The sequence below is a fragment of the Mustela nivalis genome, assembly GCF_964662115.1.
Source record: "Mustela nivalis genome assembly, chromosome: 9".
Taxonomy (NCBI): domain Eukaryota; kingdom Metazoa; phylum Chordata; class Mammalia; order Carnivora; family Mustelidae; genus Mustela; species Mustela nivalis.
Window position 1 is genome coordinate 59,058,473 of NC_139028.1, and position 13,084 is coordinate 59,071,556.

General features: G+C 36.9%; 1 protein-coding gene across 2 annotated transcripts in view; it reads left to right on the forward strand.

The window, feature by feature from the left end:
• NARS2 (asparaginyl-tRNA synthetase 2, mitochondrial) overlaps nt 1-13,084 on the forward strand; it is a 128,150-nt gene that overhangs the window by 89,626 nt on the left and 25,440 nt on the right. For both annotated transcript variants that reach the window (XM_082749566.1, XM_082749567.1), the window contains exons 7-9: nt 2,762-2,894; nt 6,886-6,984; nt 7,093-7,130. In XM_082749566.1, coding sequence (XP_082605692.1) covers nt 2,762-2,894; nt 6,886-6,984; nt 7,093-7,130 — 270 coding nt within the window. The remainder of the gene's footprint in view (nt 1-2,761; nt 2,895-6,885; nt 6,985-7,092; nt 7,131-13,084) is intronic.

Genomic DNA, 13,084 nt, shown 5'->3' on the forward strand with positions numbered 1-13,084 from the left:
TTATTAACCATTGTTAAATGAAAAATCCCTATTGCTGCTCATCTTTGAGCACCCTACATAGAATTGCCATGTGAGAAGAAGATGCCCTTGTGACTTGAATTTGTAATTCTTTTTGGAAACCACTGTTTTCGCTGTAACTGGCATCTTAATACAAATAATATGCCTCTTTTGAACAGCAATTTCATTGGCTTTCCTTGTATTTCAGGAAGATCACTGCCCATTTCTTGAAAGTCTCCCTCAGAGCCCTCAAAGGAGATTTCACCTATGCCCCCTAGTTTCTGTTTTTGCCCAGGAAAATCTCAACTAAAATATCCTTTGTTGCTAGCGAACATCTGTATACATAATTTTTTGTGATGCAGTCCCAGAAAAAATGTCTTTCATCTATGTAGATATACTATTGCCGACCTACCTAGAAATTGCATAGTCCCAGATTATAAACTCAGGGCCTTACAATTTTTTAATTTATTGTTTGGGACAGGCCACCATTGTTTGACCTATTTAAGGTACTAAGTAACAGCCAGAGTAAAACATCTGAGTATTTTTCTATATATTATTTGTAATGTTACTGTTGGTGAGGATGCTGTACTTTTCCAGTTTACAACTGAGGAAGCCTGTCATCATCATTAGTACTCATTCATTCAGCATGAGCACCTGTTTTATCTTAGGCACTGGAGATGTAAGTATGAATAAAACATGATTCCTGCTCTGGAAAATTTCATAGTTTATTGGGGGAGAAAGATACAGACATATATAATTACATTTCAAAGTGATATGTTCTGTGTAATGAATATATGAACAAAATTCCATAGTCATATAAAGGAGGGATCAGTAAATTTGGAGGTGTATGGTAAGGTTACAAAGAGAAAGTGACATTTGAACCAAATCTTGAATGATAGGTGGAAATTTGCCATTTGAAGAGAGAGGAGCCAGGAATGGTCATTGGAGGCAGGGAGCAGCCTAACAAAGGCCAAAGGCTTCCCTTGGCAAGCTATGTGAGGGGAGTGTCTCCAGTGTAGCTAGAGAAAAGGCTTTGTGAAGGAAAGTGAGTCAAAGTTAGGAGTTTGAACTTTATCATTTGAGCGGTAAGAAATCATTGAAGACTTTTGAATTATGACTGATATAATCAGGCTTGAGTTTGAAAACTCCTAATAGTTTAGGGCTGGAGAAAGAAAAATAAGTGGCAGACACCAGGTAAAAAGTTGTAGTTCTCCAAGCAAGACACAAGAGTTTACACTAAGACCATATGTGTGTAGATGTAAGAAAAAAAAAAAAAGGGCAAGGGGCGATTTGACAGCATTTTCCTAGGTGTAAACAGTACGATTTTGTAATCGGTATGATATGGGAAGTGTGGGCAGGAGGAGATCTGATTTGGGCGATGGGGTAGAGTAACTGAAATTAATAGAACTGGAGAAAGTAAAAAAGGAAAGGAAGGATTGTTTCTTGTTTTGTTTTTTTGTCTGTTTTGGGAGCAGACAAGGGTTTTCATTTTGCATAAGGTAGGGTCAGTGTTTTCAGGAACATTCTAGCACACATGTCTGGATCTGAATCTCAGTAGAGAGGTTACCACAGTAATATTTTTGAGTTCTTACTGTTTATTTTTCCATTAAAAACTAAGGTTCTTGGAGGTTAGCTGATTATGGTCTCAGGAAGGTGGCTGAAGAACCAAAACATAAATTCCTAAGCTTCTTACCAACTAGGCCTTAACTAAAATAGCCCTTTGTCGGGGGGAGGGGGGACAAAATTGTTGATTTCCACTATAATTGCTTTACTGTTTCATTTCCCAGAGTATCTTTACTTAAAAAGACAACAAAACAAAGCCCAACTGGTGTATATATATCTACAATCTACTTTCTGTACTGTTTTCCGATTTTAATGTTTTTTGGCTAATGCCAGTCAAATGAGGAGGGCTCAGGATAATAGCTGAGGAGCCCCAAACCTCTTGTTTTATTCTAACAAAACCTTAAAATTCAAAGATTAGAGAGTACTCAGGAAATACTCATTATTTCACATATGTCTGATCTAATCCCAGTTGTTGCCCTGATTCCAAATGAGGGAAATGAGAAGTGTTGAAGAACGAAAGTGTTAGTGTCCACTTTTTGGCAGGAATTGAAAAGTAAGATTTTCCCCCACTATTTGGATTGTTGAGATATGAGCTATTCTCTTGAATACCAGAGAATAAAGTAGACAGTTCTTCAAAATCCATCCTTACCTTCAAGTTTCAGGGGTCACCGTGTTCATTGAAACACTTGGGTGGTTGAGAAGAACTTGAGTAGGCTTCAAACAAGGCAGATCATTGTACATATGTGACACTCTTTTTTCACATATTTTAAAAAATAATTAGCATCCTTTATCCACTGTAATTCTAGTTTTAACTATTACTGTGTAGATTTCTTTGTGAAGCTCGTTGGGCTGTGGTATTTTTCCTTTACTTTGTTCTTGATTGCTGCGAAATGTAGTTGCCTGCTGCTTAAGGCAGCTGCAGTAGAGTGCACCCAGAAGTGGTTATAATTCTATATTTAGTAAGCCATAGGGTTTGTAAAGCATTTGCAGATTCCTTCGGGATAAAATGGTTTCTATATATGTAACATTTTTAATGAAACTATTATTATCACCCATTAGGGAAATATAGCAGTTAATATGTGCAGATTTGTGGACAAGACAGAGGCACAAAACTATTTTTTTTAAGAGTACGCTGAGTATTTTAAATACCTAAAAGTAATCATGTGAATCCTATTTTTATACTTTTAATTTTGAATTGCAGAGCTTTTACTCAAGTGTTTACCTTTGGTCCAACATTCCGGGCAGAGAATTCTCAGAGCCGGAGACACCTGGCAGAGTTTTATATGGTAGAAGCAGAGATTTCTTTTGTTGAGAGTCTTCAAGATCTCATGCAGGTAGGTACACAAGTTTTAAAACACTTTCTAAATAACAGATATCTGTGACATTAAAAGGCTTCTGTATACATTTTCACCTTGGACATCTGTGCATTGTTGGTGTTAATGGAGTGAAGAAGATGGGGGAACTACTTAATTTGATAAACATCTACTGAATCCCTTTAACGTACAAGAGTCAGACAGATTTAAGTTCATATCCGAGCTCTGCCACTAATTTTGTTTTGATGTTACCAACCTGTGGTGAACTTTAGCTTGCTCAACTATAAAATAATAATTATCAGGTTATCAGGAGGAGTAAATAAGGTTATCAGGAGGAATAAATGAAATAATGGCTGTATAATGTAAAGCATCTAGCATATAGCAAGCGCAGTAAGTAATAGATCTTGTTATTTGTTAGGCAAAGAAATAAAGCATCCTTATAGTTAGAGAAACATCTGCCTAGCTGTATTGGAAAGCATCTACAGGAACCATCAGAGCTCTATTTTGGGGGCAAGAGGGAAGTCCAGAAAGATAGTCAAGAGTCAGATCTTGAAAGAGACTTCGTAAATGCCATGCTACATAATTGAGAAGGAAAAAGAGTTCTCAGATAGGAGAGGCCATGGTCAATTATAATTTAGAAACACCTCTCTAGTAACAATATAAAAAATGATTCAAAGGGGGAAAGAAATGAGAACCTTTTTAGGAGGCTATGGCCATACTCCAGATAGAGCACATAAGCTCTGAAGATAGATGGACCAGGAGCTGATTTTCAGCTCTACCACTTGCTATGTGATCTTAAACAAGGGATTTAATTTTCTGAGCCTCAGTTTCCCCCCTGTAAAATGAGAATAATTATTCCTACTTTATAGGGTAGTTCAGAGAATTACACAGATTGTATATATAAGATACATAGACTAGTTCGTGGCACTTTGTACCCAGAAATTACTGTTACTATGAATTCTCTATCTAGTACTATTAGTATCTTAGTTTGGATTTGTAATCACAGGTTGTTTAACAATTTTTGTCACTTCTCACTTCTATTCATTTTATATCTTTCTACTCTTATCCAGTAAATGACCTAATTACACTTAAAACATAAATACCACATATATCATCAAATAAAATGGGCTTGCCATTTCATTGTCCTATCTTGGTTGGATTTCCTAGTAAACTCTAAAGCAGAGATTGGGGGGGTGGGGGATTATTGGGGAATGCTCTAGAGAACAACATCTGTAAGGAAAGGAAGGAAGCAGCATTGGGCAGAGGGAAAGGTTGAACTATAATGCATGTAGAGAGGCCTTAGGAAAACTTTGGAGCTAGAGTGGTCTTTCATAGTTGTCCCATAGAAAGGCAAAGGGGTGGTATACCTTTGTTCATTCCCCATCAAGCAGTTACCTAACATGGGCTAGCCTTGGGAAGAGGCGTACTCTTGGGTAAGATAGCACTCCTGGCCTGGCCTGTACCTAAAGAGGGACTCAACTGGGCACCATCAGCAAGTAATATTCCCAGTGGATAAAGCTCTTGGTCCTGAAGGGGTTTTGACTACACACAGTATCCATTTATATGCCACTTTAACATTTCCCACTGATTGTTGTAGATCAGTGTCCCCCAGGGGACATTTTTGGTTGTCCCTAGGAAGTGGATGGAGGAGAGGGGAGAGTGGTTGCTACTGACATCCAGAGGATAAGGCTAGGGATGCTGTTGGACATGCTAACATGCCCAGTCCCTCCCACTCAACAAAGAGTTACCTGGTCAAAAATGACAATAGTAACACTGTCAGTTAATTCTTTTCTAAAATATAGGGATTCAGGATCTTAGCCTCACAAGGCATCAATAAGATTCTTTAAGCAGCTTTTGGTTCCAGCCCACTACCCAATTAGGTATTTCTCTCTCACTCAGGCAGTGAGAGTATTGTAAGCCACAGAATCACACCCTTTACCTCCCTCTTTCTGCTTTGACCCTGTCTCTCCTGCCCTCCCCCCGTAAATACCAGAGAAAAGTTCCAAAGACATAAATTTTTTTTTTAAAGATTTTATTTATTTATTTGACAGAGAGAGATCACAAGCAGACAGAGAGGCAGGCAGAGAGAGAGGAGGAAGCACGCTCCCCGCTGAGCAGAGAGCCCGATGCGGGACTCGATCCCAGGACCCTGAGATCCTGACCCGAGCTGAAGGCAGTGGCTTAACCCACTGAGCCACCCAGGCACCCCATAAAGACATAAATTTTGTTAGGTATTATTAAACATTATAATTATATATTCTATACCTAATAATTATTTTTTACTATTCTACTGAGTGGTATTCAGCATACGCTGTTCAATAATTTTTAATTAATTGAAATACAAACTTTTTCTTAAAGACAGAAAAAAAGTATGCTCCTCCAAAAGTAATCTTCTATTTTTCTTAATTTTCTCCTTTTATTAATTACATTTTCTGGAAATTATTATCTTGATGTAAATTTTAAATCAGAATACTGTAACAAAGGATTTTTTTCTGCTCCTATGGCATAAACAAACATTACTATTTTGGTGCCATTGAGTAATATATTTTTAAAAACATCTGAAGGTTATGCTAACCCTTCAGTTAAGTTTCTGTTTTCTTCAAATATATTTATAGAGCACAGTCTGAAAGTCAAGGTTAGAAAAGCCAGTGATTTTCTTTTTCAAATGGAAATTTACTGCTCATAAGAAAGACACCAATTTAACACCCCCAGTGGTCACAGTCTTCATCTTACAGATAGGTGTGTTGTGCCCCTCAACAGTGCAGGATTAGTATCCAATCTGTATTTGTTTGCTCCCCATATGTGTCAGCTTTTTTTTGTGATTGAGGTATTTGAACCTTCATAAATCATTCAGTTGCTTAGTAACTTCTTTATCTCCCTACTCTTGGATCAAAGGTAATATAGCCCTCAGGGTAAAAGATCTTTAGCCTCCTTTTGCTCTTTCATAAAGTTATTCCTTACTCTTACACAAAATATATATGTAAATATAAAAATAAAGCATATATAAAAAATAAATATATGAACATATATAAACACACACATGTATATGCATATATATATAAATGTATCTGATTGTTCCTTGGTAATCAAGTATGCTTCTATATCCAGTCAGAGTTAGTGTGGTGGAAGCTTGTGTCCTGCCCTGTGTCTCCAGCCCTGATAGGGTGCACCAGGGATGCAGGAGAAGGAGGGAAGATCCTGCCTCTGGGCAGCCTGAACTTACCGAGTGTGTCTCTGTTTCTGAGCACAACATTGGCAGAGCCTAACAGGTTCTCACTGACTTCAAACCAAACATTTTAGTTTTGATTAGAAATATTTTCCATTCCAATCACCTTTTTTCTTCTAACAACAAGTTTTTTCTGTGGGATGTGTATGGATACCCCTGGTGGAATGTATTCTTACTTACTGATTTGTGTTTATCATGACTTGTGTTATTACCACTGTATATTTTGGCAAAGCAAAAATATACATATTTAGATGTAGATCTATCACTGCTCCTTTAATTTTAAAGTCAGCTTTCATTTACCAGTGACTGAATGAAGCACTTTTCAAAATGTCTCATTCTTCGCAACAACTAATGTTTGTTGCATCCTTCTCTGAGCCAGATATTCAAAGTCTTATACGTGGATTATCTCATTTAATTATCGCAACAGTCCTGGAGGCTAGGTACTGTTACTACCCTGATTCTACAGGTGAGTATATTGCTCTTTAGAGAGGTGTCAGTCAGTTTTGGCTGTTCATTTGACAACCCACTTCTAGTATTGGAATGATTAACGGAAGATTCATACATTTTTCTTTCCTTTTTTTACCCACTCTGGGAAGAAATTGCATTGCCTCCCGTAAGCAGTCTGGAAAACTGAACTCACATTCTGCAGTATATTCAGGGATTAAGAGGCCTAACGGATTTATAGCTGCTAAAACCTGGAGAACAGTCCTTACAAGACCCCTAAATAGGTTTTTCATACAAAGTGGCTCACTTGTCAAGCAACTAACTATCTGTCATTTCTCTTAGGTTATGGAGGGACTCTTCAAGACTGCAACAATGATGGTTCTCTCAAACTGTCCTGAAGATGTTGAACTCTGTCACAAGTTCATAGCTCCTGGCCAAAAGGTAATTAGTTTTGTGGATGAAGTCTAATACATCTACTCTTTAAATATGTTAATTACATATAATAAATATAATTACATTTAACAAATTTTTTTCTCTTTTCTTACCAAGGACAGATTAGAACATATGCTAAAAAACAACTTTTTAATGTAAGTAGATATTATACTTTCTCTGAGCTTTATTCATATTTTATCATAGTATTTATCACACTATTAAAGTTTTTTGTTTATACATGTGCTTATCACAAGGAAGACCCATGTTTTAAATATTTTTGTAGCTCTTATATCTGGTTCATAGTTGATAATCAATGTTTCATGAATAAATAAATGAATAAATCTAGCACAATAAATGATCACAGTCATTAGTAACTGAATTTATGCAGTTCAAACTAATATTAACTTTAGTAATAAAAATTTGGCTCAAGTAAAGACTTTTATTTTGGGGCGCCTGGGTGGTTCAGTTAAGCTTCTGACTCTTGGTTTCAGCTCAGATCATGATCTCAGGGTTTTGAGATCAAGACCTGCCTTGGACTACAGGCTCAGTGCAGAGACTCCTTATCCCTCTCCTTCCCCCCTCTCCCTTCTCCATTCACACTGGCTCGTGTACTCACACTCTCTCTCAAATAAATAAATAAAATCGTTTTTAAAAACTTCAGTATAATTAATATAGGGCGTAATATTAGTTTTAGGTGTACAATGTAGTGATTCAGCAATGCTATATGCTATATACTATATACTCTTAATCCCCTTCACCTGTTTTACCCATTCCCCCACCCATCTCCCCTCTGGTAGCCATCTGTCTGTTATCTGTAGTTAAGAGTCTGGTTTTGGTTTGGTTTGGTTCGGTTTTTTTTGCTTGTCTATTTTTTTCTTTATTTTTAAAATTCTGCATATAAGTGAAATCATGGTGTATTTGTCTTTCTCTGACTGACTTACTTCACTTAGGGTTATGCCTCCTAGATTCATCCATGTTATTGCAAATGGCCAAGATTTTGTTCTTTTTTAGGGCTGAGTAATATTTCATCGTGTGTATGTACCACATCTTTACCCATTCATCTATCAGTGGACACTTGGACTGCTTCCATAGTTAGACTATTGTAAACAATGCTGCAATAAACATAGGGGTGCATGTATTTTTTCACATGAGTGTTTTTTTATTTTGGGGGAGGAAATACCCAGTAGTTGAATTACTAGATCATATGGTGGTTCTGTTTTTAAGTTTCTGAGGAATCTCTATACCGTTTTCCACAGTGGCTGCACCAGTTTGCATTCCCGCCAGTAGTGCATGAGGGTTCCTTCTCTACATCCTCACCAACACTTGTCATTTCTTATGTACTTGATTTTAGCCATTCTGACAGGCGTGAGATGGTGTCTCATTGTAGTTTTGGTTTGCATTTCCCTGATTAGTGACGTTGAGCATCTTTTCATGTGCCTTTTGGATATATCTGGATGTTTTATTTCGAAAAATGTCTGTTCGTGTCTTCTGCCCATTTTTAATTGGATTATTTGTTTTTCGGGCATTGAGTTGTATCAGTTCTTTGTATATTATAGATACTAACCCTTTATTGGATATGTTATTTGCAAATATCTTCTCCTGTTTTTAGTAGGTTGTCTTTTAATTTTGTTGATTGGTTCCTTTGCTGTGCTAAAGCTTTTTATTTTGGTGTTGTCTCAATAGTTTGTTTTTGTTTCCCTTGCCTCAGAAGACATATCTAAACATGTGTTGCTCTGGCTGAGGTGAGAGAAATTATTGCCTGTTTTCTCTTCTAGGATTTTCATGGTTTTAGGTCTCACATTTAGGTTCTTAATCCATTTTGAATTTATTTTTGTATGTGTTATAAGAGTGTGATCCAGTTTCATTGTTTTGCATGTAACTGTCTAGTTTTCCCAGTACCATTTGTTGAAGATACTGTCTTTTTCCCAGCAGATATTCTTTCCTGCTTTGTCAAAGGTTAATAGTATGGTCAAAGATAATAGTATTGTATGTTTATTTCTGGGCTCTCTGTTCTGTCCCATTGATCTATGTATCTCTTTTTGTACCAGTACTATACATTTTTATTACTACAGCTTTGTAATATATCCTGAAATCTAGGATTGAGATACCTCCAGTTTTGTTCCTCTATTTCAATATTGCTTTGGTTCTTTGGAATCTTTTGTGGAATAGTTTGTTCTAGTTCTGTGAAAAATGCTGTTGGTTATTTAATAGGGATCACTTTAAATTTGTAGATTGCTTTGGGTAGTATGGACACTTTAAGAGTATTTTTTTCCAGTCCATAAGCATGGAATATCTGTTTGTGTTATCTAAAAAACAAACTTCTAAAATACATAAATGTACTGTTAGCCCATCATTTTTTCTCTATTTCAGTCTTCTTTTTATTTACCTTCAATTGCTCATATCTGGTTATATATTCTAAACTGTTTTTTAGCCACTTTTTTAAACCTAAAGATCTGTGTTTTAAGTATAGCATATGTTATTCTCTCATTTCCACTACAATCCTGTACAAGTACTACTTGATATTGAACTGGTTATTTATTTCACTAATCATACTAATCACATAGTCTGTTCCATTTTAATAAAACAAACACTTAATATGGAAATTAATATGGAAAAAGAACAATACACAATCTTTTCATAAATAGTACAAACAATTTATGTAAGACTTAGTATTCATGTATAGGAGGTAAGTTTGATACTCAGAAGAATAGAAAATTGTTTCTAAGCATAATTTGATGTCATTCTCCACTTACTATCATTAGGTTTAGGAAGTTTTTGTTCTAAGAGGACAAAGAATTCGACCTGTCCTGGAGAAGGGTAATAAGAAAAAGTTGGCAGACCTCACTGAGGTATCAGTGAGACCTTCAGACTCCTAGTTAAAAATGGTGAGTCCTCAAGCCTGACTGAACAGCAAGGCAACAGATGTGAGATCAGAAAAAGAGGAAATAGGAGACCCATGATAGAGAATCGAAAGGCAGTGAGTGAAGTACAACTGAAGGCTTTTGAGGTTTTTTTTTTTTTTCTTTCACTGTAGTGTATATTGAGTATGTTAACTAACCAGAGTTTAAATAAAAACTTGGAAAAAGAAAAGAGTGTCTATTGAATATTCACAATGTGCCAAACTTGTTCTAGAATCTGAACAAACTGTCTAAAAGCAGTGAAAATAGCAGACAAAAATTCCCTGTCTTCATTGAGCTTACATTTCTGGGGGTAGTAATAAGAAACAAGAAATAAAAATAATAGTGAAATCTATAGACTGTGAGAATGAGTAAGGGGGAAGAAACTCAGAGAAGGGAAAGAAGAGAAAACAAAAGAGTAAGGAGGTAGAGATTTTAGATAACGTAACAGAGACCATCTCACTGGGATGCTTTTTGAGTAAAAATTTGAAGAAAGTGAGAGAACTAGCTGTATGGATGTGTGGGAAAAGAATATTTTAGGCAGAAGGAATGGCAAATACAAAGGCTTCTAGGTTGGAGCATGCCTGGTATATTCAAGTAGTGGGGTAGATAAGGGAAAAGGATAATAGAAGATTAAGAAAGGAGGTGAGAGGTGGGAAAACATGTAGGGCCTCGTAGGTCATTGTGAAGGGTTGGTTTTTTTTCTTGAGTGATGTGGGAAAGCCAGGAAGGGTTCTATACAGAGGACTGATAAGATCTGAATTGGATTTAACAGGATCACTCTGGCTGCTAGTTGAGAACAGGCTTTCAAGTGAGAGCAGAAAACCAACAGGAGATTATTACAGTCATCTGGGTGAGAATGAATGATGGTTTGGACCATGTATTAGATTCATACAGAGAAACAAAACTAACATGATGTATATAAAGAGAAAGATTTATTTTTAAGGAACCATCTCACACAATGTAGAAGCTTGTTGAGTTCAAAATTTGGTGGAGTAGTTCAGCTGGCTAGAGACTCAGGAAAGTGTTAGCAGCTGGAGTCTGAAGGCATTCTGCTAGCAGAATTCCCTCTTTCTTGGCCAGTCTTTGTCCTCGTAAGGCCTCCAACTAATTGGACATGGCCCACTCACATTATGGAAGGTAACATGCTTTACACAGAGTTCACTGATTTAAATGTTAATCTCATCCAGAAATACCTTCACAGAAACATCCTGAATGTTTGACCAAGTATCTGGGTACCATAGCCCCGCCAAGCTGACACATAAAATTAACCATCATAGACCAGGATGGTATCAGTAGAGATACAGAGAAGTTGTTCTATTCTAGATATATTTTCAAGATAGAACAAACAGTATTTGTGGAGAATGGGAAAGAGGGAGAAGTCAAGTGTGACTTCAAGTCTTTTGTCTTAAACAGCTGTAAAAATGGAGTTGCCATTAACTGAAATTGGGAAAGCCATTAGAGTAGCAAGGGGTTTGGGGGAAATGGGGGTGGTATCAGGATCATTATCATCATGTGTCATGTTAAGATCGAGATGGTTTTCAGACATCCAGTTGTAGATGTTGGGTAGGCAGTTTCAGTGTACAGATCTGGAGTTTACAGAAGAGCTCTGGACATTGCATATTGATAAAAGTACTAAGTAAGCAGGGAAGGAAAGAATTAATTTGGGCATCCTAAGGAATCTGTGCTGGTGACAGAAAACCAGAGAGAATGTCTTAAGTGAAGTTATCTACATCCTATGTAGTGAATAAGATCTAAGACTGGAAAAAAATATCCACCATTTATTGAATATTTGCTGTGTGCCAGAAGTGATAAACTTTACGTACATAAATGTAAAAAAAGTTCCTTGTATCTTCATAACTCTGTGAGTAGTTATTATTGCTCTTCTGTGGATGAAGAATCAATTCAAAGAGATTAAGCAAGTAAAAGATGAAATGGGAATTCAAACTCAGTTAACCTGATTTCAAAGCTCATACTTTTGGCCACTCACTACACTTCAAAAGGGCACTGGAATTAATGCTAGAGTAGGTATAGCTCTTCACTGTCCTTATGACCCTCACATATCACTTGTGCTTTGGAGTCCAGGTCTGTAAAATACTGAGGTTGGGAAGTGACCTCATGGGCTGTGCCACACCAGTCATTGCCAGCAGCATCATCCGTTCCACATCGTAAACCATAGCTGTGGTTTAAATGTATATCTGTGATGATTTGTTTAGTATTGTCATCCCATGTGGTCAGAAACTTGTTTATTTTGTTTACTGTTACACCCCCAGTGCTTAGTGCCTCTAACAAGAGCTCAGTAAATATTTATTGAATAACTGAATGAATGAGTAAATGACATTTGAGTAGCCATGGGAGTGAGAGTGTTCTCCTTTAGGCTAGGTCCTCTCTCTGAGGTTTCCTGTTAACCCCTATCACTGTTTACTTTGGTCACTAAGTGTAGTGAGCTATGACTCAGAGGACCTGGATTCTAATTCTGGCTATACTTCTTATCCACTCTTAATGAATATGTTAGACTTTCCAACAAATATTTATTGACTCTCTACTATGAGTTAGGCATTGTGCTATTCATTGATGATCCATAATATAAGCATGAATTGGTCCTTTTACGGAATTTAAAATCTAGAGAAAAGATGAATAGTTAGCTGTTTGCATGAAAGATTATTTAATCACAACTGTGAACTTGATGAATAGTGAATCTTTAACCTTTCTGAACTTGAGTTTCCTCATCTATAAAGTTATAACTTGTCTGTCATATCATTTGAAAGGATCAGTTGGCCATACTGCTTAAGCAATTTGCCAGACTACGTAACACTCCTGCTATAAAACATCTAAAAACGCTTGTTAAAAATTATAAAAATCCAGGGCACCTGGGTGGCTCAGGTCTTGATCTCAGGGCCCTGGGATGGAGCCCCACATCAGGCTCCCTGCTCAGCCGGAGGCCTGCTTTGCCCTCTCCTACTCCCTCTGCTTGTGTTCCCTCTCTCGCTGTCTCTCTCAAATAAATAAATAAAATCTTTCTTTAAAATTATAAAAATCCTTTTAAATACTTTGTTGAGTTCACTAGAAAGTAAGAGAAGTTCCAGGACCTACAAATGAAGAGGGAACTAAGCACCAGAGGGGAACACATAAATGGCATGACACTGAGGTTTCTCAAGGTAGAGGGTTTGGTAGATGGTGGGGGGCCCCTGGCAGGGGAGTGGGAGTTGCCA